The following is a 24769-nucleotide window of genomic DNA, read 5'->3' on the forward strand; positions in this document are numbered from 1 at the left end:
ATAGGAAGATGATCAAAATAAGTATGTGTTTAAATCCAGAAATGCAGACCAAATCTCAGCCCTAGGATTAGATGATCTAATGGTCAATAATTAACCAAAAACACGGAAGGTCATAATTAAGCAATTTTCGGTCATATTATAATATTTGGATTTAATGTCATACTAAGATCGTTTTAGGTCATGCTTTGTTAGCATGACCTACAAATTACCTAATTATGACCTAAAAGTGCCCTAATTATGATATTGTTCTGCGTTTCTGTATTTAAATCCAGTTTTGCATAGATCAAAACCCTATATATATATATATATATCTCCAGGCCTTTGTATTAAATCCGCTTTAGCTTCACATTTTTTAGAAAAACTGCATTTGCTGTTTTTGTGTTTTGTTTGCTCTAATTATGATGGCCTCTTTTTAAGCTTTAGGACATTTGGTTCAGAGCTTGAGACAGACATCCAGCCTTCATCTTCCTACTACTATTCCACTTACTGTCTCTCTACTCTTCAAAAACCACCACTTTTACTCACAACCATTCATTCTTTGCTCTAAAACTCTGTGTTTGTGTTTGCTTTTTCTACCCTAGTCTGAACCCCCAGCCAAAACCACTTTCACTTCCACCAAAGCCTGCTTTTTCATTTTCACCACTGTTTTTATCAATCATCCCTTGAAAAAGACTGCATTTTGTTTATGTTTCTTGATTGTTATGTGATCTCAGCTTCTGGGTTTTCGACATCACATATAAAAGAGAGATCTTTGGAGGTCCGCAACTGATTGACAGCGATTTACTTGGAGTTCTTGCATCTTTTTTCTTCGACAAAGTTTGATTCAATCATGAAGGAAACCCTCAAGAATCTTTGCTATAGTTTTGGATGGAGTTATGCAGTTTTCTGGGGTTTTGATCAGACAAATTCATTGTAATCCCTTTCTCTCCCCTCTTTGCATGTGATTTAGGTGCTATAACATGGTTTCCATTGGAATCAAAGTTGTGTTCAAAAAGATATTTTGGCTTCTCATATTCAACTTTAAACTAAGAAGTATTTTCCGACTTTCAAGATTATAACTTTATTTTACCATGAATTCTTTAAATGAAGCAAGTCTTTTCCTTTTTCTGTTTCTTGTCTAGAAAAGTAACTACCTTTACTGAATACTTACCTTTCTCCGCAAACAAAAAAAATGTCGAAATGGATACTTTTACTAGATTGATGATTAGCTGTTTTCCACTATAATATTTTTGGCTATACTTTCAATCACTACATAACATTGGTTGCAATACTTGCTAAAAACAGCATAATTCTATCTTGATTTCAAGTTTTGAACTTCTAATTTTGTTCTCTCAACTTTTTATAAATTTTTTTTGACTAATTTGAAATTATTGGAACTTTTTTGTTCGTGATTTAGACTATTGACATTGAAAGATTGCTACTATGAAGAACAAATGGAAACGCTGATTGATTCCATGCTTCTGCAAGCACATGCTGTGGGAGGAGGGTAAGCTATTTATGGATATTAATTATTTTAATCGCCCCATATATGTTTCTTGAATAGGAAAATAATGAAAAATCACTGTGCAGGATAATTGGCCAAACTGCAATTGAAAAAAACCATCTATGGTTGGATTCAGATGCTTTTCATGAAAGAAGAAATAGTGTAGTATCGTTTGATAGTCATGACATTTCCCAGGTATCTATTAATACTTTAAAAAGTTCTTATTTTTTATTAGGTGTGTGTGTGAGTGTGTAACATCTCTTCTAACTTCAAGAATGGCTTTTTGGCAGGATGATTCTGAGTTCTTTTGCCAATTCTCTATTGGGATAAAGGTGTGAGCTTTGGAGAAATTAAAATGTTTTAAGTTTTTAAAGTTGGATATCATCATGTGCTCCAAATAGAAATTGATCCAATTTTGTGTTACAGACTATTGCTGTGATCTCAGTGGAACCGTGGGGAGTTGTGGAGCTTGGATCCACTCACAAGGTTAGTAGTGTCTCTATATATGAAACGAAGTCTATTTCTGGATACTCTTTTAACCAATCTTTAAACTTTTTTGTTTCAGAATCCTGAGATGAAAAGTTTTGTAGAACAAGTGCAGCAAGTTTTCAGAGAAATGGATGGGATTGAAGGTGTAGGAAATGAGACTCAGTTAGATAGCCATTTCTTTGATTCTAGTAATATGCTGTTTGATTCATCGTTGTCGAATGGCATTTTCCATTCTGAGAATTTGATGGGAGCAGATCTGCTCTTAGAGTCTGCCAATTTCCTTGATTTCTCTGATTATGGTGATTGTTCAACTCTGACCTCTTCTTGGCCTCATCCCACATCCTTGCCCGAGCCAATAGACGAAGAATCTTGCAAAGATTCAATCTCCAATGCTCCTCTTATCCTCTCAAGGGATTCTAATGCCCAAGATTACACTTCATCTATCATAACTCCAACAGAGAAACTCTCTGGCTTGCTAACTGTGGAGGAGTACTTCGGCTTGTATTCTCCACATTCTAATGCATCAACGAAGGGGTCACGTTTGAGTGGAACAACTTCAACTTCTGTACCTACCAATTCATTACAAAGTTCAGCGACTAATGCGTTGAGATCAAGTGATGATGCTAAGTGTTCAATGGGAGTCGAAGCTGTTAGGAAAAACCCGGTGGTTTGGACTGGATCTGATTGCATCTCACAGAAAAATGTTGGGAGCAACTCCAACAGTTTGTTCTCCAAGTTTGGCCTTGACCAGCTTTTGGATACTAGCAGCCCTTGTTCGTTTGAGGATCAGTTGTCGTCTGCTGCTAAGAGAAGAAGAACTGGCAACTTCTCATGGAGCCCAAGCCAAGTTAAACATGTTGGGGAAATGAAATCATACAACCCTGAGGCAAAAAATAGTCTAGTTAGTAAGGAGCCGCGTTCATGTGTTGATGATAGTTGTTCATTGGTTGCTAGTACGTCTAGGAGGCATGAGGAGCAAGTGAGAACCAAGAAAAAGAAGGCTAAACCGGGGAGCAAATCAAGGCCAAAAGATCGACAGATGATCCAAGACCGGCTTGGAGAGTTGAGGGAGCTCATTCCCAATGGAGAGAAGGTGAGGAATTAACTTGAAATTTATCTATTTATCTATCCATCCATCTGATTAGCTTCTTGACATAGTTTGTTGTTGATATGACAGATGAGCATTGATCGTTTGTTGGAACGAACCATCAGACACTTGAACTTCATGCAGAGTCTCAAAGGATATGCTGAAACTCTAAAACAAATTGCCAAGCCAAAGGTAAAAAAAAAGTATTCTTTAGTTATATGTGACACTGAACCTTGCATCTTTGCTTTTGACAAGCCCTTAGCATATTCATAGATATAAATTTCTATTGACATTGCAGTCTATGGAGGTCTGTCAAAATGAATCCATCAACGGTGGTGATAGTGGAGTGACATTATATATAATATATGTTAAATAATTATTTTTATCATTTTTGTTGTCGAAAACAATATTTATAAAACTTGAATTATATCAATTAACTATGCTAATTAACATATTTTTAATATTTAACATATTTATAGGATCTACTAAAGCTAAATTAGTTACACAAATTAAACAAGCACATAGTATTAAATATATTATTAATTACTAGTTTACATCATAAAACTAAAAAATAATGAAATAAAAATTATAAATAGAAATAATATTCCTAGATGTACTAAATCGCCGCCCCTATCTTCTGCCAATTATAATGCAACTTAGCAACTAGTTTACAGTTTTCTTCAGATTCAAAATTCATCAATGAAGCTTCCTCTTCACTAAATTATTACAGTATCTTTAAAATTCATTCTTCTTCTCTTAATTTCCTTCCTATTATAATCCACAACAATGGTTTCTCTATATTTCTCTACTCTCTTCTAATTTATTCTCTAGATTTCCATAGAAGCGGAGTTGTCATACGTGGGGTCGAGAGGCGGAGCTGCCGTGGGTCGGAGGGCGGATTATAGAGCTTCCCAAGCGGTACTCACGGACCGACGGTGGGGTCGGCCGACCCCGCCCGACCCTCTGGGTCTGTCGTTGCGTATACTTGTACTAAACTTTGATAGTCGGTTAAGATTTATCATGTTAGTTAACAAAATAGTAAGATAAATTATTCAATTTTATGTGGATAAGTAAACATGAGTTAGTTTTGGTATATTAGATAAATAAAATAGTAGTATTATTTAAAATTTATGTTTGATATATTGGTTAAGTTTGAATTGTAATTGTATCAAAATACCCTTATTAAATTATAGGTGAAAAATTTGATTGTAATAAGAAAATTTAAGTTAATTATCATAGTTGAATTTTTAGTGTAGGTTAATTAATCCACCTACTTATTGGGTTAATTTCATGGCAGGCCAGAAACTAACACGAACAAAAAGAAAATTTGATTTATATACTACCTCCGTCTATGATTAAATATCTAATATCTAACCGACACAGATTTCAAGCAATTGTTTAACTTTATTAAAAAAAAAGTGAGTAGATAAAGTTAGTAGAATATATATTTTACTTTTATATATTGATTTTATAATAAAATGTGAGTGAAATGAGTTAGTGGAATGTAAGGTCCATTTATCAAATTATAGTCTAAGAGCATCCTTAACGCTTTGGGCCGGGCAGCAATGAGCGAGTCCCGGCCCGGGCGTTGCGTTGGAGGAGAGGAAGATGCGGTCTGGGCAGGTCCTGGGGCCACAGTTGAGGCCTGAGGACGCTCTCGGGGTTCGGCCCGGCCTAGGGTTAATTGGTTTGGGACAGGCCGCAACGCGGTCCGGCCCAACGTTAATTCGTGTTCGGGTCAGGCCGGGCCGCATCTTAATTTTTTTTTTGAAAATTTATTTATAAATACCACTCCATCCATTTTCATATCCATTCAACTTCATTTCTCTTCCTAAAATTCAAAAAAATGCCTCCTCGTCAAATTATTCGATGCTCAAATGTCCCGAATGTTAGAAGAGGCGGTACCGGCAATCCAAGAAGAAATCAACAACGAACTTGAACGCTACCAAGCTGCTATTCAAGCTTGGAACGAACAACAAGTCCGGGTACCACGTACTCGGATGTATATTTACCGAGACCGTGAACAAGCTGCTTTGCGGCTTTTCATAGATTATTTCTCTAGCGATCCGCGATGGAGTGATCAGATGTTCCGTCGCCGGTTCCGGATGCGGAGACCTTTGTTCCTGCGCATTGTCAACACAGTTGTAGCTCGTGACTCGTATTTCTGCCAAACCACTGATGTTGTAGGCCGGCAAAGTATATCGACTTTGCAGAAATGCACGTCTGCCATACGTCAACTCGCTTAGGGAACTACAACAGATATGTTCAATGAGTATCTCTATGTAAGCGAGCATACTGGACGGGATTGCCTAGCTAAATTCTGTCGGACAGTCATCGAAGCATTCAAGGATACATACTTGAGAAAGCCAACGACCGACGAAGTTAGGAAGTTGGTGAACTTGCACGAGCGGACCCACAACTTCCTAGGGATGCTTGGCAGCATCGACTGTATGCACTGGCAGTGGAAGAATTGTCCAACGGCTTGGAGAGGATAATACACTAGCGGGCACAAGGGCACACATCCCACGATTGAGTTGGAGGTCGTTGCTGACCAACGATTGTGGATCTGTCATGCCTACTTTGGTGTCGCGGGGTCGAACAACGACCTCAATGTGTTGAACGAGTCTCCATTGTTCAATGACTTGTGTGCCGGGTGAGCGTCGAACGTAGAGTTCACGGCCAACCACCGTCGGTATAGTATGGGGTACTATCTGGCAGACGGGATATACCCTCGATGGCTCGTGTTCGTGAAGACTATCACATGTCCGACAACGGATCGGAGGGCATTGTTTGCCGAAAGGCAAGAGGCTGCTCGGAAAGTTATGGAGCGTGCATTCGGAGTCCTCCAAGCACGGTGGGCTATTGTGAAGGGAGCGACCCGTGGTTGGCAGCGTCCACTAATCGCCGACATCATGTATGCATGTATCATAATGCATAACATGATCGTTGAGGACGAGGAAGAAAGTGTCACTTTGTGGAGCGACGATCAGCTCTCCAGCACCGGGAGTGACTACACTGTCACCGCCCCGCCCGTGCAGGGCCTTCCTCCCGACATCCGCAATGTCATGGCCCGTTCAGCTGCGATGCGCCAAGACGAACTACACACTCGCCTCCAAGTCGATCTAATAGAAGATATTTGGACACGCACCAACGTTTTCCAGCATTGACTTTATGTTTTAATGTTTTTTTTTGTATTTTTAAATTTCAATGTTGTAATTTTCAATTTCCGATTGAAGAACAACTTTTTCGTGTTTTAAATTTTCGATGTTTTTTATTTTACGAGTAAAATAGATTGAAGTTGTGAATAGTGTCATTTATTAGTTGTGGCCCGGGTTGAGGCATGCAGGGTTAGAGCAGTTGTGGCTGGGACTCAAATTTAGGGGAATGATGACGTGTAGGGGACCTGGGACCTGGGACCTGAATCCAGGCTAGGGTTATGGATGCTCTAAGTTAAATGAGACATAATGGAGGGCGAACATAAAAGGAAATATAGAACATTTAATAGCGACGGAGAGAGTACCAATCAAATAAAGCTAAAATAATATCATAGCGAATCATAACTATCAAACAGACGTTCCATTAAAGTATGTACTCATTCATTTTTACTCAGTCCCACAAGGATATACATTTTTATCCCTATAATATGATGGAATCCCTTCTCCACTGCTAGTACTATATGTTATCATGACATTCGTACTTATAACAAGCTTATATCATAGTATTATTGTTTGTGTGAGGGAAAAAAGGACACAGTGTCACAAATTGACAACTCAATCGCACTACATGTTAGTAAAACACAGAAGTACTAGTAATTATTAAGGCATGTAGCACATGAACATTTATACAATAAACAACCACGCACAATAAGTCAATAGTACAAAATTCTAATTCTAATATCTACCCCCAAACCAAACCAAACCAAACCAAACCAAACCTAACCTTCAACGTCAATTTTTAATGGAGATTAAGTAAGATAGGACAACATCCAGCTGCTCATTGATTCCTTCCATATTCTCCAAGATTCTTCCTACACTTTTTTCTTTATTCTAGGCAACAACCATGGAACCAGATTCATCCAATCAAATCACATCCCCTCTCTGTAAGTCCACTGAATCTGAATCTGCATAATCTTGTCTTTGTGTAATTGCTACTATGTGTTATCAGTGCTGCCGACATCGACACACAGTGAAGATGATGAGAACTCTCCGATCAAGCAGGTGGCCCTCAAGGTGTCCACGTCGGACGACCCGACCTTACCTGTCTTGACCTTCAGAATGTGGTTCCTGGGCACTCTCTCGTGCGTCCTCCTCTCCTTCCTGAACCAGTTCTTCTGGTACAGGACGGAGCCTGATACGATTATTATTATTATTATTATTATTATTAGTATTATTATTATTATTATAATTATTATTATTATTTAGTTAGTTAATTATGGATTTGCATATCTTTTTCATATCTTTTGTCTTGCTCATTAAGTTAGTATCCACTATTATAAATAGTGGACATTGTTAGTCATTTTGATCATTCAAGAAATATCAATTATCATTCTATTTTATTTTCTCTTACTCTCTTTCCTTTTAAACGTGCAAAACGCACAAAACCCTAATTTTAACGCCGGATTGATCGACGGACAAAAGCTTCCGCGACGTTCGACGCAAAATCTACAAGTTAAGGAACTTCATCCTTAATAATTGGTGCTTTCATTGAGAGCTCTTCCTCCGAATCGTTGTATACATGGCGTACGGCTACATCGGATATCAACTCCGGCAGGCGGATTACCACTCATGGCAGCCCGTATCTCAACCCCTGCTCCATCCGAACAGAGCGTTAGATCAACAACCATCATATCCATATCCACAGGATGGGAGAATCCACCCACAACACCATCCCTACCAAGCCCGTCAACCCACTTCCTGGGACCCGCCATGGCTGCGCCAGGAAACTGCGTATCAGCAACCATCTTCCTACGAGCCAGATTTGTACTTGCCACCACCGCCCTCTTGTTGGGACCCGGCAAGGTTGTGCACGCAGCAGGGATACTCTCAGCCTTATCAACTGCCTCAGCATTCGAATCCTAATATTGACGAGCAGACCGTGAATCCTTACTACCAACTAGGAGCGTACCAGCAACGAGCTGTTGACCAGCTGCTGCGCAGCCGCCCTATACAGGCTTCGATTTGTCGAAACCACTGCCATATTCGGGTTTGGAGCCTCTCGGCATGGCACGTGATCCGGTGACGCCGAATTTGGAACCGAACCTACAATTGGCTGCCTTGGTTTCACAGCTTGAGCACTTGACTGCAACTGTCAAGCAATTGACGTCTCGGATGGATACAAACAAACGTTGCCTGGGCGATCCACACGCCGCGACACAACCTCCACCAGACCCTATAGCCAGTGTCATGTACACGGAGCCGGTATCGTGTCCCCTACCACAGATGACCGCCGCCGCCCTAGCTGATCTCCATCACGATCCATCTAGAAGCTCGCTGCCTGTTGTCGGTGCTATCCCACCTCCACCAGCCACAATATCTCTGTCGTGCGACTCCAATTTCGGGTATGACTTGATGGAATTAATTGTCGTTGATAATGATGAAGAGGAAAACGATGTTATTCATTCTAGTGTTGATGTTAGTGGACCAATTTATGGTAGTAAAGATGGCATAGATGATCCATGTAATGTTTTTTTTACTTGCCGAGAACCTATACATGTGGTAGAGCATAACATGTTGGATATTACAATGTTGAGCAACAAGATTGATTCTTTTTTGTTCAAAGAAGACGAAGATGGTTCCATTGAGGATATGAAGAAGGTAATTGCATGTGTATATGTGGTTTGGCATGTTGGTGATGTTACAAGTATTAATCATCGATCAACTTTCTTCGACGCCGATGCCCGGTTGATTCCTCTGCAAAATGACACTCTATGCTTGAGCATTCATGGACGCATTGATGCATGGAGACGCTCAACTATTCGGTGTATGTTTGACCCAGGAGGATTCCTCGACACTCATTGTTGCTTCATGGTGCCCACCTTAGGGACAAGGTGGATTTCAACTATGGAGGAGTTGATACGATTATTATTATTATTATTATTATTATTATTATTATTATTATTATTATTATTATTATTATTATTATTATTATTATTATTATTATTATTATTTATGGATTTGCATATCTTTTTCATATCTTTTGTCTTACTCATTAAGTTAGTATCCACTATTATAAATAGTGGACATTGTTAGTCATTTTGATCATTCAAGAAATATCAATTATCCTTCTATTTTATTTTCTCTTACTCTCTTTCCTTTTAAACGTGCAAAACGCATAAAACCCTAATTTTGACGCCGGATTGATCGACGGGCAAAAGCTCCCGCGACGTTCGACGCAAAATCTACGAGTTAAGGAACTTCATCCTTAACAGAGCCCCTCTCCATCACCGCCATCTCCGCCCAGATCGCGGTGGTGCCACTAGGCCAGCTCATGGCCGCCAAGATCACCCGCCGCGTCTTCTTCAGGGGCACCTGCTGGGGGTTCACCCTCAACCCGAGCCCCTTCAACGTCAAGGAGCATGTCCTCATCACCATCTTCGCCAACTCCAGCGCCGGAACCGTCTACGCCATCCATATCGTCACCACCGTTAAGGTCTTCTACCAGAAACACATCAGCTTCTCCGTCTCCCTCATGGTCGTCATCACCACTCAGGTAAAGCCGCAAGCAATATATAAAGGTCAGGTCATCCCAATCACATTAGAAGTATGAATTTAGCCTAAAGTTTATTGGGTTTGAATGGTAGGTGTTGGGGTTTGGATGGGCTGGAATATACAGGAGGTATCTGGTTGAGCCAGGGGCTATGTGGTGGCCCGCTTGTCAAGAAGGAAAGATTACAAAGGAGTAATGAAGATTACAGAAGATAATCTAATCCGGGAAAGTAGAGCAATTAACGTGTAATTTATACATAATTGATTCTACTAGGAATAGATTGGTTCTCTACCTTATTTACATTATTCCTCCACCTATAAGAGGATGCAGAATATGTACAAACAATATACAGAAATACAATGATACCTCATTTCCCTAATCTCCTATTCTCGATTTCTTTGTCTCTTTGATATGGCATCAGAGCAGCCAAATGCTCCATGGGACTCAGAAACAGAGTCATCATCGTCCCTAACCCCTCTCGGCCCTTAGCCTAACCAACCAGAAGCCTGAAAAAATCAGCAAACCATGTCAGATTCCCAGCCAGAAACTTCGAAAAAAACACATCCGAGGGTAGCCAAACTGGCTTCCCACCCGAATTTGCTGCACAACTCGCAGCATTCATGAAGCAAAACTTCAACATGCAACCAGAAATAAAGCCAACACCACCAAAAATAACCCAACCCGACCACCGCGAGAATTTTGGGGAAATCTCTGTGCAAACCAAACTGAACGGAGATAATTATCCTCTGTGGATAACCCTCATGAAGCGAGCAATCGGGGGGAAAAGATTGGCATCTCACATAATAGGAGTTTCAAACCCCCCCCCCCGATCGAAGACCCCGGCTACGCAAAGTGGCAACAACTGGACGATACGGTATTCAATTGGATCATCAACAACCTCGACACAAGCCTGGTGAATGAGGTGTCTCGGCATGAGACGGCGAGGGACCTATGGGATGGGCTCGCCGTCACATACGGAAGCGGTTCTGACCCTGTCCAAGTATGGAATCTGCATCAACAAGCATATGACATGAGACAAGGGACGATGACACTGGAGGAACTATGGAACAAGTTTCAAGATTTGTGGATCATGATTGACACCCAAGATCCAAACCCAATGAGTTACCCGACGGAAATTGAAAAATACAACCAGAGAGAACAAAGATTCCGGTTATACCAGTTCCTACGAGCCCTAGATCACAAATACGATGCAGTCAAAAAGGAAATCATCAACAAAGACCCTCTCCCAACAGTAAAGCAAGCGTATGGGATAATACGACGAGAGGCGATAAATTCTAGAGTCCTCAAACCTGAATCGAAGGAACCACCGACGGGGGGCATCGGCGCTGGATTAGCGGCCATAAACCGACCACCGCCACCTGGCTACTCGTCGCACCCAAATCGCAACCGAACCGGAGAAGAAGATAGAAGCAAACTTACTTGCTCTCACTGTGGAGGAAAAAAACACACCAAGGAGGGATGTTTCCTCTTAATCGGGTATCCCGAATGGTGGGACGAGATGAAGAAAACCAGGGCAGCGAGGGCTGCCAATCGGAATCAGAACCGAAGCGGCGGCGGCGGCAGAGCAGCGGTGGCAGTGGCAGGAGGATGGCCTACCGATGCTACCAACACCGGACCATCACCAAACAGCGGTGGAGTCTCGGCGAGCAGCATCACGCCGACGGTCCCGCCGGTGGCAGCAGTCGGAAACGGAGCACAGCATGAGATCGGGAAGGGTCTGACTGTGGCGGCTAGGTTTGGAGGAGGTAAAGGGGGTGTTTATCAATTAAACCCCCCAAATTCTCTTAAAACTCATCCTTTACCCCATAGTTTTCCTTTATACAAAAAGGAACCCACATCTTATGCTAAATCCAATTTTCGAACCCCTATGTCATTTATGTGTCAATCTACACCCTTGACTTTTAGTATATTGCAAAAAGGACCCCCTGGAAAATCAAAATCTTACTTAGAGGCCCAACGAGACAAAACTTCATGTACCGAGCCCAGTATTGAATGTAGAAATGCCTTCCAAGCCTTGGCCGACCTACCAACTATTCCCGAAAGCCAAGAAAAAATTGATCATTGGATATTTGATTGTGGAGCCACTGACACCATGTCTTATGATGCCTCTGATTTCACCAATATCTCCACCACACAAAAAACCCATATCCAGACTGCGAGTGGAGACTTAGCACATGTTCAAGGGGCGTGCCCAATTACTATTTTACCAGATTTAAAACTATCTGATTGCCTATACGTTCCCTCGTTGTCTCCAAACTGCTATCTGTTAGTCAAGTAACGAGAGAACTTAATTGTAACTTACTAATGCAACCATAATTCTACATTTTACAGGATACGAAGACGGGGAGGATAATTGGGCGTGGCACTGAACACAGAGGACTATACTATGTGGACAGGATGGCTCAACCCGGGGCTGCGATGATAACTCAAGGACTGACAGACAAGCAAACATGGCTCTGGCATCGTCGGTTAGGGCACCCTTCTCTAGGATATTTGCGCCTACTTTTTCCGAAAATTTCTGCTTCAGATAGTTTAAATTGTGAAACTTGTTTTTTGGCCAAAAGCCATCGACACTCATTTAAATTAAACAATACTCGTGTGAACAACCCTTTTTCTTTGATACACTCTGATATTTGGGGCCCCGCACCCGTTACTGGTGGAAATGGATTTAGATACTTCTTATTATTTGTGGATGATTGTACTAGAATGTCTTGGGTTTACTTCTTGCGAAATAAGTCGGAGGTTTTTGAGAAATTCGTGTCTTTCTACAACCTTATCCAAACACAATTCAAGCAACGTATCCAAATCCTTAGATCAGACAACGGGGGGGAGTATGTTAACACAAAAATGCAAATCTTTTTTTCTGATAATGGCCTTATTCATCAAACCACCTGTGCTTATACTCCCGAGCAGAATGGGGTAGCGGAACGGAAAAATAGGACCCTTCTTGAAATGACCAGGGCCCTTCTCATCGAGTCACGGACACCTAAATCTTTCTGGCCCGAAGCAATAGACACCTCAGTCTACCTACAAAACCGACTCCCCACATTCACCCTAAACTTCAAAACTCCCCTCGACATCCTATCTACCTTTACTGAAATACCATCCTCTCTGTCCCTAGAACCCAAAATCTTTGGATGTACAGTCTTTGTCCACGTCCCAAAGCACGACCGATCAAAACTCTCACCATATGCGGTCAAATGTGTGTTCGTCGGATATGGTGTAAATCAAAAAGGCTACCGATGCTATGACCCAAAAACTCGCCACCTCTACACCACCATGAACTATGACTTCGTTGAAACCGAATACTTCTACCACCAACTTGGGAGTCAGGGGGAGACAGACACTAGCGACTCCACAAGTTCCCTTTACCCCACTAACTCTCCAAAGCCACCCTCACCGTGCCTTGTTCCCCTACCTAATCCGATGTCAAGCCAGGAGCCCGAAGATGGTCCCGCAGAGGAGACAAACGATACCATTGAGCCATCCACGATGTCCCACGATCAGCACCCCAATCTATCCTCACCGTCTTCTACTCCTGAGGTAAGTTCCGATAATATTTCTCAAGTTAGCGACACTAACAATGTGAGACAGGAGGATGAAGGAACTAACAGTGAGGGGGAGACCCATGAAGGGAACACAGATCAAGGGGTGGACCCAGACACAGGAATGTACACGTTGCCCTATAGACATACTAGGGGAGTCCCACCCAAACGGTACTCTCCTGACTGGCAGGGAAGAAAGTCAAGATATCCCGCAGCCTATACTGTGGTTGGACAGATGACTGAAATGGCCAGAGCCTTTGAAGCAGCCCTATACAAAGATGAGGAGATACCACATTCTGTCAAAGAAGCCATGAGCCACAAACATTGGAGAGCAGCAATGGAAAATGAAATGGAAGCCTTGATGAAGAACCAAACGTGGGAGAAGCACATCTTACCAAAAGGGAAGAAGCTGGTAGGATGTCGGTGGGTATTCACAATCAAGCGCAAAGCGGATGGATCAATTGAGAGGTACAAAGCCAGATTGGTAGCCAAGGGGTACACCCAGACCTATGGGATAGACTATGATGAGACCTTCTCCCCAGTCGCCAAGATGAGTACAGTAAGGGTGCTCCTTTCCGTAGCCGCATGCAAGGATTGGCCATTACACCAATTTGATGTGACTAATGCTTTTCTACATGGAGAACTGAAAGAGAATGAAGAAGTATACATGGAAGCCCCCCCCCAGGTTATTCCGGAGAATTCAAGAATGGAGAAGTGTGTAAATTGAAGAAAACACTCTACGGCCTCAAGCAATCCCCTAGAGTATGGTTTGGGAGGTTCTGTCAGGCTATGACTTCCGCTGGATTCAAACAAAGCCACTCTGACCACACGTTGTTCTTGAAGAAAAGAGGAGACAAGATCACGTGCTTAATCATCTATGTTGATGATATGATCATTACTGGAGACGATGAAGAAGAAATTGAGAATCTGAAGAGAAGCTTGTTTAAAGAATTCGAGATGAAGGATCTAGGAGCAATGAAATATTTCCTAGGAATCGAGATCTTAAGGTCAAAGTACGGTATATTTCTTCGTCAAAGAAAGTACGTTCTAGACCTATTAGCAGAGACTGGTCTACTTGAATGCAAACCAGCAGAAACTCCTATCATACTAAACCATGGATTGAAGATTGAAGAAGGGGGCAAGTTGACTGATCGGGCGAGGTACCAACGCTTGGTCGGGAAATTAATCTATCCTGCACACACTAGGCCAGACATAGCCTACGCTGTTGGAGTAGTGAGCCAGTTCATGCATCAACCCCAAGAAAGTCACATGGAGGCAGCGTTGAGAATCGTTCGCTATTTGAAAGGCACAACGGGATATGGGATCTTTCTTGAGAAAAATGAACACTTAGAGATTGATGGGTACACAGACGCCGATTGGGCGAGCAATCCAAATGATAGAAGATCCACGGCAGGATACTTTACCTTTCTTGGAGGAAACTTAGTAACCTGGAAAAGTAAAAAACAGAAGGTGGTAGCTTTGTCAAGTGCTGAGGCAGAATTTCGCGGAGTAAAAAGCGGCATAACAGAGATCTTATGGCTGCGCCGATTACTATCAGAAATGAGCTTCCCACCTACACAAAGCAGTCGACTATACTGCGACAACAAGGCAGCAATTAGTATCTCCGGAAACCCAGTCCAGCATGATCGAACCAAACATGTTGAGGTCGATCGTCATTTCATCAAGGAGAAACTCGACGAGGGAGTTATTGAGCTCCCATTTGTCAAGTCCGAACACCAGTTGGCAGACATCTTGACCAAAGCAGTCAATACCAAAGTCTTCAAGGAAGTTCTAGGCAAGTTGAACATCGGAGATGCCGTTGCTCAACTTGAGGGGGAGTGTCAAGAAGGAAAGATTACAAAGGAGTAATGAAGATTACAGAAGATAATCTAATCCGGGAAAGTAGAGCAATTAACGTGTAATTTATACATAATTGATTCTACTAGGAATAGATTGGTTCTCTACCTTATTTACATTATTCCTCCACCTATAAGAGGATGCAGAATATGTACAAACAATATACAAAAATACAATGATACCTCCTTTCCCTAATCTCCTATTCTCGATTTCTTTGTCTCTTTGATACCGCTAACTTGGTCCAAGTCTCATTGTTCAGGCAAGTTTTTCTGTTTATTTGAAATCATCTTTTTTAGCAGTATCCTAAATAAAGTCAGTATTATGTTTATAAGTTCAATTGGTCGGATGCTATAATTAAGAAATTCAAACCTATCTTTACCTATTCTTACATGTGTTCAATCAATCACAATTATAAAAAAAGAAGAACGGTGATTTTATGCAATTATGATTGGTTGGATACGTAATATAATATGAGTGTATAATTGAATTTTTATATTGGTAGTATGTTTTGGATTTTAAGGGAAATTATAGATAAATTTATTAAATTTTTTGGGGTTGCTAATTTTTAGAAGCAACATCATTTGCATAACCAATTCTTGTCGTTCATTGCCAAAACGTCTTCTTTTGATATTTTGGTAGTACTATTATTTATTGTCATATTAAGTCAAGTGTGACGGGAATAGATAGATAGCTACTAGACGCAAGTTGCGTTCAAATTTTGAATGCTCATATTTAGACCACATAAATATACACATAGAAATAGAAATATCTCCCGATTAGCTTTCGTTGCCAAGCTGAATAACATGTTTGTTTTTGCGTGTATTTTTTCTAGAGTAAAGGTCAAAATTGGTCCTAAATATATGTCAATTTTATGATTTTGGTGCTAGACATTATTTTTTGAATTTTTGGATCTCAAACATTTCAACTCAGATCATAATTGGTTAAAAGTTAACTATTCCGTCAAATTTTAACGGTCAATATTTTTAATCCAGATTTTGATCAAATTAAGTTGTTAAATAACACAACAAAATTTAGCGACGGAACAAATCCGTCACTAATTGGTATTGGGAGATTCCCACTGAGGCACATTTCATCAAACACCTTGCCTTCATCCACATGAAGACCGGCGCCAAGTTCATCGTTCTCCACCACGGAGCGCCGGCGGGGCCTTCCCACCGCGCGTGGCTCTTCGTCTTCGTCCTCTTCTTCATCTTCACCTTCGCCTTCACCTTCTTCACCACCAGGGATGCCGCGGCCGAGAATTCCAAATCCAGCCTCCCCAACTCCATCTTCGACGCGTTTCTCCACTACGCCGCCCTCAATGCCTCCTCCACCGGTCGCATGTCCGCCGACGAGCTGAACACCGTCGCCCCCGTGCTCCGCCTCCTGCAACCTCCTCGTCTTCGGGCTCAGCCACGAAACCCTATTGTGGAATTCCCTCAACCACAACGGTCGCACCGTGTTCGTCAGCGACAACGCGTACCTGGTGTTGAAATTGGAGGAGAAGCAGCAGTCGATTGAGGCGTACGACGTCCAATTCACGATGATGGTGAGCGAATTGTACGATCTGATTGAGTATTCAATTGAGTGGGGAGTGCCGGCCGGTGCAGAATCTCCTCTTCCCCGATTGCAAATTGGTCGTCAACGACCTGCCTAACCACCTGTACGACATCGCTTGGGATGTGATCCTGGTCGACGGGCTGAGGGGGTACTTAGGGGCGGCGCCGGGGCGGCTCTCGGCGATTTTCACAGCCGTTGTGATGGCACGGAGCAAGAGGGGCGGCGCGGCGGAGACGCATGTGTTTGTGCACGAATTCGATCGGGAGGTGGGGAGGGTTTGCAGCGAGGAATTCCAGTGTGCGGAGAATTTGGTGGAAATGAAAGATTTGTTGGGGCATTTCGTCATCGGAAAATTTGAGGATAATAGAAATAGGGTTGGATTCTGCTCCGTTTCTCCCAATTAGTGACGGATTTGTTCCGTTGTTAATTCCGTCGCTAAATTTTGTTGTGTTATTTAATCTCTTAATTTGGTCAAAATAGGGATTAAAAACGTTGTCCGTTAAAATTTGACGGAATAGTTAACTTTGGACCGATTGTGATCCGACTTGAAATGTTTATGATCAAAAAATTCAAAAGATAATGTCTATGACCAAAATCGTAAAATGGGCATATGTTCATGACTAATTTTGGTCTTTACTCTTTTTTCTATAAATATAACTCAAATTTATTATTGATCGGATTCTAGAATATTTTGAAATATATAGCCCTGGAAAACCAATCATCCCAAAATATTATAAAATCTGATAAATTTTTGTTGACTTCAATTTAGTTGAAAACCAATTAATATATATGCCAGTTTATATAGCCCAGGAAAAAACTGAAGTTCAGAGGAAAAAATGTTCTAAATTAGTACTCCATTTGTCGAGAAATATTTCTTTTGGTACTAGATTTAAAAAATTAATATATTAAAAGTTGAAGTAGAGAAAATAAAGTACTTCAAGAAGGAGAATAAAATATGAGGGGAAAAGAGAAAGTAAAAAATATTAGAGACAAAAACTTTTGTTAAATAAGAAAATTACTCAACTATATTAGGATATTTCAAAAAGGATTACAAATCAAATAACCTGAAAGGAAGTAAGTATAAAAGATTCCAATTAGGCCAATACCAAAATATAGTCGTAGGGCTGCCTCAAAATATGAGGTGGGGATTTTTCAAAATAGAATAAATAACAAAGAAGTGGTCTCGAATCGAATGAATTGGTCAGGTTCCATCCATAAAATAAGTAATAAATGATGTTAAAGAGATAGGAGTAGTATAACAATTAACAACGCGTCCCGCGCGCGGCTCGCGTTCCGTCCCGGAGAGACGCTTCCGCCGCGGGACGCGTTGCAATGTTCGTCCCGTCCCATAGCCCGTAGCCGCGAGACAAGGGACGCGTCGTCCCCTCACGCGCCCGGGCGACGTGTCGCGCCCCCGATGCATGCGTGACGCCCACTCGCTGGCCCGCGAGTGGGCGTCGTCACGAATGACGCAATAATTCATTTTTTTAAAAAAAATCAAATTTTAATAAAAAATATAAACGGTAATGTTACCGTTAATTTTTAAATTTCTTTTTTTTAAAATTTTTTTATTTATTTACTCTATAAATAATCCTATTTCATACTCATTTCACACACAAACACACATCTATTCCTCTCAAATCCTCTCTATAACCACTCCAATTTCATCTTAAATCAACTCAAACAAATGGATCCTTTTGAGCAAATGCGTCAACTAATGGAACAATCACTTGAAGAAGATCGACGCCGAGAGGCGGAGGAAGCCGCGCCGCCACCACGACGCTCCCGGACATACATCCATCGCAACTGGGAGGAAGCCGCCGCAAGGTTAGTACGCGACTACTTCTGCAATAACCCGATTTGGGGAGAAACCTACTTCCGTCGCCGTTCCCGCATGAGTAAACTGATATTTCTCCACATCGCGAATACTTTGGCGGCCCGGGAAGAGTTCTTCCGAGAAGGGTTCGACGCGGTCGGGCGTCCCAGCCACACGACGTTGCAGAAATGTACTGCAGCAATCCGTCAGCTTGCGACTAGACAAACGGCCGACATGTTCGACGAATACCTCCACATCGGAGACACCACTGGGCGCATGTGCTTGCTCAAATTCTGCAAAGGCGTCCGGGCAGCCTTTACCAACGAATTTCTCCTGAGGGCAAGCACGACCGATTGTCAGTTCCTCCTCGACCAGCACGAACAAGTGCACGGATTCCCCGGGCTTGGCAGTGTCGATTGCATGCACTGGCAATGGAAGAATTGCCCGGTGGCTTGGAGGGGGTCCTACACGAGCGGCCACAAAGACACCCACCCAACCGTTGTACTCGAGGCCATTGCCGACTACCGGTTTGGATCTGGCACGCGTACTTCGGGGTCCCTGGCTCGAACAACGACATAAACGTGCTACAACAGTCCGACCTCTTTACCGAAGTTTTGGATGGTAAAGCGTCGGCCATCAACTTCGTCGCCAACAACCGGCTGTATAAAATGGGGTACTATCTCGCCGACGGCATCTACCCGAAGTGGTCGACCTTCGTGAAGACGTGCAACAGGCCTGCGAACCCAAAGCAGGCTCTTTTTGCGCAGAAGCAGGAGGCTGCTCGCAAGGATGTGGAGAGGGCGTTCGGGGTTCTCCAAGCGCGTTTCAACATCATCAAAGCCCCGACTCGTTCGTGGTTCATGGAGAGCATAGTCGACATCATGTGTACGTGCATAATCTTACACAACATGATTGTCCAAGACGAAGGACCCGAGGCGGGAAATTGGTTCGACCCCGAATCCCCCGGAAGCTCAACCGCAAGTAGTCCGCCGCGAAGTGGAGCGCATCCGTCAATACAAGAACGGTTGTCTATTCGGGCAAGGACATGCGACTCTAGCGCCCACGCCCAACTTCAAGAGGATCTATTTGAGTACATTTGGGAAAACTTTGGCGGAGAAAATTAAATTATGTCATTTTTATTTTTTTAGGATTTTAATTATGTCCATTTTCTATTTTTTTTAATTTTAATGTTGTTTTAATTTTAATAAAGTGTGTTTGTTTTAATTGAATTGGGTTGGAAAATAAAAATAAAAATGAAATTTAGTGAATAGTAATTTAAGGGACGGTTAAGGGACGGAGCGTTGCAGGTTCCGTCCCTTAGTTAAGGGATGGAGGAATAAAGTATAGTGGGGCCATCAAATAGTAGTTTAAGGGACGGTGGGGGACAGCGTAGTGGATGCTCTAACAATTAACAACTACGAATTTCTAGTGAAGGCAATTCTTTTCAGCACACGATTTAAGAAAATTGTGTTAAGTGAGTCAAATAAAGAAAGAATAAAGTACGAAATGAAAAAAGATAGAGAGATGAAAAGAGAATAAAGTAAGAGAGAGGAAACTAAGTGAAAAAAAAGTGTTGAATTTTACTAAAATTGGAAATGACACCACTAATATGGAACGTACCAAAATGACTTCACTGATATAGACCGAGGGAGTACATTTTAATAGAATCATTCCCATTTCCCAGTGAAATTTCTAGATGAATGATCCATCTAAATGTCAGAAAAAGATGTAAAATAGTACAATCTTAACTACTTAAAATGAATCACCTCAAGTTGATTATATTTTTATGAGTAAAGGTCAAAATTGGTCCTGAACATATAGCCATTTTACGATTTTGGTCCTAAACATTATCTTTTGAATTTTTTGGTCCTGCACATATGGACATTTGATCATTTTGGTCATCCGTCAATATTTCCGTTAAAAACTAACGGTCAACATTATCTTTTGGATTTTTTGGTCCTCGACATATGGACATTTGATCATTTTGGTCCTGCACATATGAAATTTTGATCATTTTGGTCCTCCGTCAACATTTTGGTTAAAAACTAACGGTCAACGGCCGATTTTTTACTAAAACAATGGGTTGGGTCGGGTCGTGTTTGGGTCGGGTTTGGGTTACACGTTAAGAAAAAAATAATTATTTTCTTAAAATCTAAGCATAATATTTTCGTTAAAATCTAAGCATAATATTCTTAAAAATTAATTAATATTTTTTAATTAATAAAATTAAAGTATAGATTTTATTAAAAATAATTTTTTAATTATTTAATTTTATTATATAGATTTAATATTAGTATACTTTAATTTTATTATTTTGATTAAAAAATAATTATTTTAATTTGGTAATTTTTTATTTTGTCGTGTAATATCATGTTTAAATCGTATAATAACATCATGTTTTAGTCGTTATAATATTTTTAATCAACAAAAATAACTAAAAATTAAAGTTTTATAATTTTTTAATTAATAAAAAATAAATATTTTTTTCTTAACGTATAACCCAAACCCGACCCAAACACGACCCGACCCAACCCATTGTTTTAGTCAAAAATCGGCCGTTGACCGTTAGTTTTTAACGAAAATGTTGACGGAGGACCAAAATGATCAAAATTCCATATGTGCAGGACCAAAATGATCAAATATCCATATGTGCAGGACCAAAAAATCCAAAAGATAATGTTGACCGTTAGTTTTTAACGAAAATGTTGACGGAGGACCAAAATGATCAAATTTCCATATGTGCAGGACCAAAATGATCAAATGTCCATATGTGCAGGACCAAAAAATCCAAAAGATAATGTTTATGACCAAAATCGTAAAATGACTATATGTTCAGGACCAATTTTGGCCTTTACTCTATTTTTATTCCCAGATGGATTGTCTGCCAACTTGTAGAATTATCATTTAAGCCCTAGGCTTAGAATACTTCATTTCATACTCCCTCTCTCCCTCAATAAAACATGATTCACTACGATCACTATTATCTACCTTAACTAACGTAACTACTCCAGTAAATAACAAAGTGAGATCCTTATTTCACAAACAAAACACATAGTATACTACCTAACTTGATTTAAAATCACACCATTACATTAACTTTATTTTGTGACATGACAAAGTAAGTAAGTACTACTATATCAATTGAATTTCCATATAGTGAGCATTAATGTACAAGTAGAGTGATGTATCATGTATGTATCAAAGTAAGTAAATACCCAGTTCTTCGTGATCGCCTTCATCTGCAGCTTCGCCTACTACATATTCCCAGGCTACCTCTTCCAAATGCTCACCTCCCTCTCCTGGATCTGCTGGGCTCTTCCCCCACTCCGTCCTCGTCCAGCAGCTCGGCTCCGGCCTCCACGGCCTCGACTGATCCAGCATCTCCTCCTACCTCGGCAGCCCCTGGTTCGCCACTGCCAACGTCGCCGTCGGCTTCTTCATCGTCATGTACGTCCTCACCCCCATCAGCTACTGGTCCGACCTCTACGACGCCAAGGTCTTCCCCATCTTCTCCGAAGACCTCTTCACCTCCTCCGGCCAGATCTACAACATCTCCTCCATCATCGACTCCTCCTTCCACTTCGACGACGCCGCCTACCGCCAGCAAGGCCACCTCCACCTCAGCACCTTCTTCGTCATGACTTACGGCGTTGGCTTCGCCGCCACCGTCGTCCACGTCATCCTCTTCCACGGCAGGGAAATATGGGAGCAGAGCAAATCGAGCTTCAACGAGAAGGAAAAGGACATACACACCAAGCTCATGAGCAAATACAGGCAACTGCCGGAGTGGTGGTTTTGGTGCATCCTCGTCGGAAACGTCACGCTTACCATCTTCGCCTGCGAGTACTACAACGAGCAGCTTCAGCTCCCGTGGTGGGGGGTTGTACTCACCTGTGTCATCGCCATCTTCTTCAGTCTCCCCATCGGCATCATCACGGCCATCACTAACCAGGTTCTGTTAAAAATCTTGTCTCACATTGTCTTGTTAATGATTTTATCTCATCTATATAAATATGAATAATTACAGACGCCGGGGCTGAACATCATCACGGAGTACATAAGAGCATCCACTATAGGAGGAAAGGGGGCGGACGAAAATCTGGGGCGAGGGTGGGGCGGTCTATAGTGGATCGGACGTCCGCCCCGGGACGGACAAGAAAAATGGGCGAGGGTGGGGCGGTAGAGGCTTCGCCTCCTACGGGGTGAGGACGGGGCGATGGTGGTGGCGGCGGGGCGAATGGGGGGGGGGGGGATCTATAGTGGGGCGACGGGCTATGAACGTCCGCCCCGTTTGAGTTTTTTTATTTTTTTTTTAAAAAAAATTTCGAAAATTACATCTATAAATACTACTCCTCCACCATCCATTTTTACACACTTTCACACACTTCATTTTCACACACTTTCCCCGCATTCACTATCTACACTTTCACTCTAAAAAAATGCACGGTGGAGACGACGAATCCCCCGGCTCGCACGAATCGGGATATGGCGGCAATCCATCCCAGCGAGGTCCCCTTTTGCCAGCGAGGTATTGAGGGATAACGTATATGCGCAGCTGGCGCACGAATTGAATGATGCCTGCAGCAAATACGAGGCGGCAACCGACCCGTACATCAAGAATATATACTCCGACCTCATACGTCGGATCCAGCGCCGTCTGCGCTTGGCTGATGAGGGTCCTGGGGCAGCGGCGGCCGGCGGCAGCGGGGGAGACGGAGAAGGCGACGGAGACGAGGAAGAGGAATCGGACGACGCCACCGATTAGACGATGGCGGCGTTTTTATTTGTAATTTTTTTTACATTCGTTGTATAATTTTACCTTTGCCAATACAACGAATATTCGGTCTCAATTACCTCGTTTTATAATTATTTCAATTCAGCTAATTTAAAAATGAAATGAAAAAATTAAAATTAAAATTGGTTATAAAATTTTGGAGCTATTGGAAGTGTCCGCCTATAGTGAGGCAGTGGAGGAAAAAATTGGGGCTATAGATAAAAAAGTGGGGTTGTGGAAAAAAAAGGGGCGGGGCTATTGGGGAAGGCCGCCTATAGTGGATGCTCTAATCGGGTACATCTACCCGGGGTATCCGGTGGCGAACATGTGCTTAAAGGTATACGGCTACATCAGCATGACTCAGGCTATCACCTTCCTCCAGGACTTCAAGCTGGGGCGCTACATGTAGATCCCACCAAGAACAATGTTCATGGCGCAGGTGGTGGGGACGCTCATCGCGGCCATCGTCTACCTCTCAACCGCCTGGTGGCTAATGGAGACGATCCCAGACATCTGCGACCAATCATCGGACAGCCTGTGGACGTGTCCGAGCGACCACGTGTTCTACGACGCGTCGGTGGTGTGGGGGCTGATCGGGCCGAGGAAGATGTTCGGGGATCAAGGGCTGTACGGGGCGGTGAACTGGTTCTTCCTGGGCGTGGCCGTAGCGCCGGTGCTGGTGTGGGCGGCGGCCAAGGCGATCCCGGGGCAGGAGTGGATAAGGCTGGTGAACATGCTGATATTGATCGGGGCGTGCGGACAGATGCCGCCGGCGACGGCAGTGAACTACACGTCGTGGATCATACTAGGGTTCTCTCTCTCTGGATTTCATGATCAGCCTTGGTCGGTCGTGTATGTCTCTCTCTGGATTTCATGATCACACTTGTCTATATTATTCTCTCTCTTGCTTTTCTTTCTCTTCACTTTAAATACTTATTATCATTTTTCCGAAACGAGAGATAAAAATAGAATATTCCTATTTTTTGTAGACGGAGAGAGTAAAACAGATGGAAAATGATAGTATTCCTATTTTTATGGGACATGTATGAACTATTATTGAAGTGCTTAGACTTTAGATTCATTTCTAAAAAATGATTGTATTTGCTCAAACTGTTGTTGAACAATTAATCTTTAATTAGCGTGAAATTTATAAGAAACTAATGTGGCATCGAAAGTTGGTAATATTGCTATTTAAATATAGGATAGAGAGTGGGTTAGCAAAATTTTAATAATTAGCTATCAATTAAAATTTCAATTTAATTAAAATATTCGTCGAGTGGGCGACGTAATAACCTATTTAATTTATGGAATGATTTTTTATTATCAAAAGATCCAGTGAGAAGGCATAGTTAATAATTAGGTGAGTCCAAACATCTTTAATTCACGTGTGTTTTTTTTTGCTTACTAATTCACGTGCTTAAACTATCTCCAA

General features: G+C 42.0%; 1 protein-coding gene and 1 pseudogene across 3 annotated transcripts; both read left to right on the plus strand.

Annotated features, from left to right (window-relative positions):
• The first annotated feature begins 361 nt into the window (after window positions 1–361).
• LOC121756311 (transcription factor bHLH157-like) lies at window positions 362–4186 on the plus strand. 3 transcript variants are annotated; one of them, XM_042151815.1, is made up of 8 exons: window positions 362–912; window positions 1397–1486; window positions 1570–1678; window positions 1774–1815; window positions 1910–1969; window positions 2049–3065; window positions 3150–3251; window positions 3891–4186. In XM_042151815.1, exons 1-8 carry the CDS (start codon window positions 830–832, stop codon window positions 4104–4106), a joined length of 1719 nt encoding a protein of 572 aa, XP_042007749.1. In that variant the 5' UTR covers window positions 362–829; the 3' UTR covers window positions 4107–4186. The 3 variants fall into 3 exon arrangements, with proteins under 3 accessions (XP_042007749.1, XP_042007750.1, XP_042007752.1); XM_042151816.1 differs by having other exon boundaries at window positions 3901–4186; XM_042151818.1 differs by lacking the exon at window positions 3891–4186 and adding an exon at window positions 3358–3884 and having other exon boundaries at window positions 363–912.
• A 2882-nt stretch (window positions 4187–7068) lies between these two features.
• On the plus strand, window positions 7069–24405 carry LOC121753985 (annotated as a pseudogene).
• The last annotated feature ends 364 nt before the right edge of the window (window positions 24406–24769 follow it).

Source organism: Salvia splendens, chromosome 11, assembly GCF_004379255.2.
Source record: "Salvia splendens isolate huo1 chromosome 11, SspV2, whole genome shotgun sequence".
In the NCBI taxonomy this organism is placed as follows: Eukaryota; Viridiplantae; Streptophyta; class Magnoliopsida; order Lamiales; family Lamiaceae; genus Salvia; species Salvia splendens.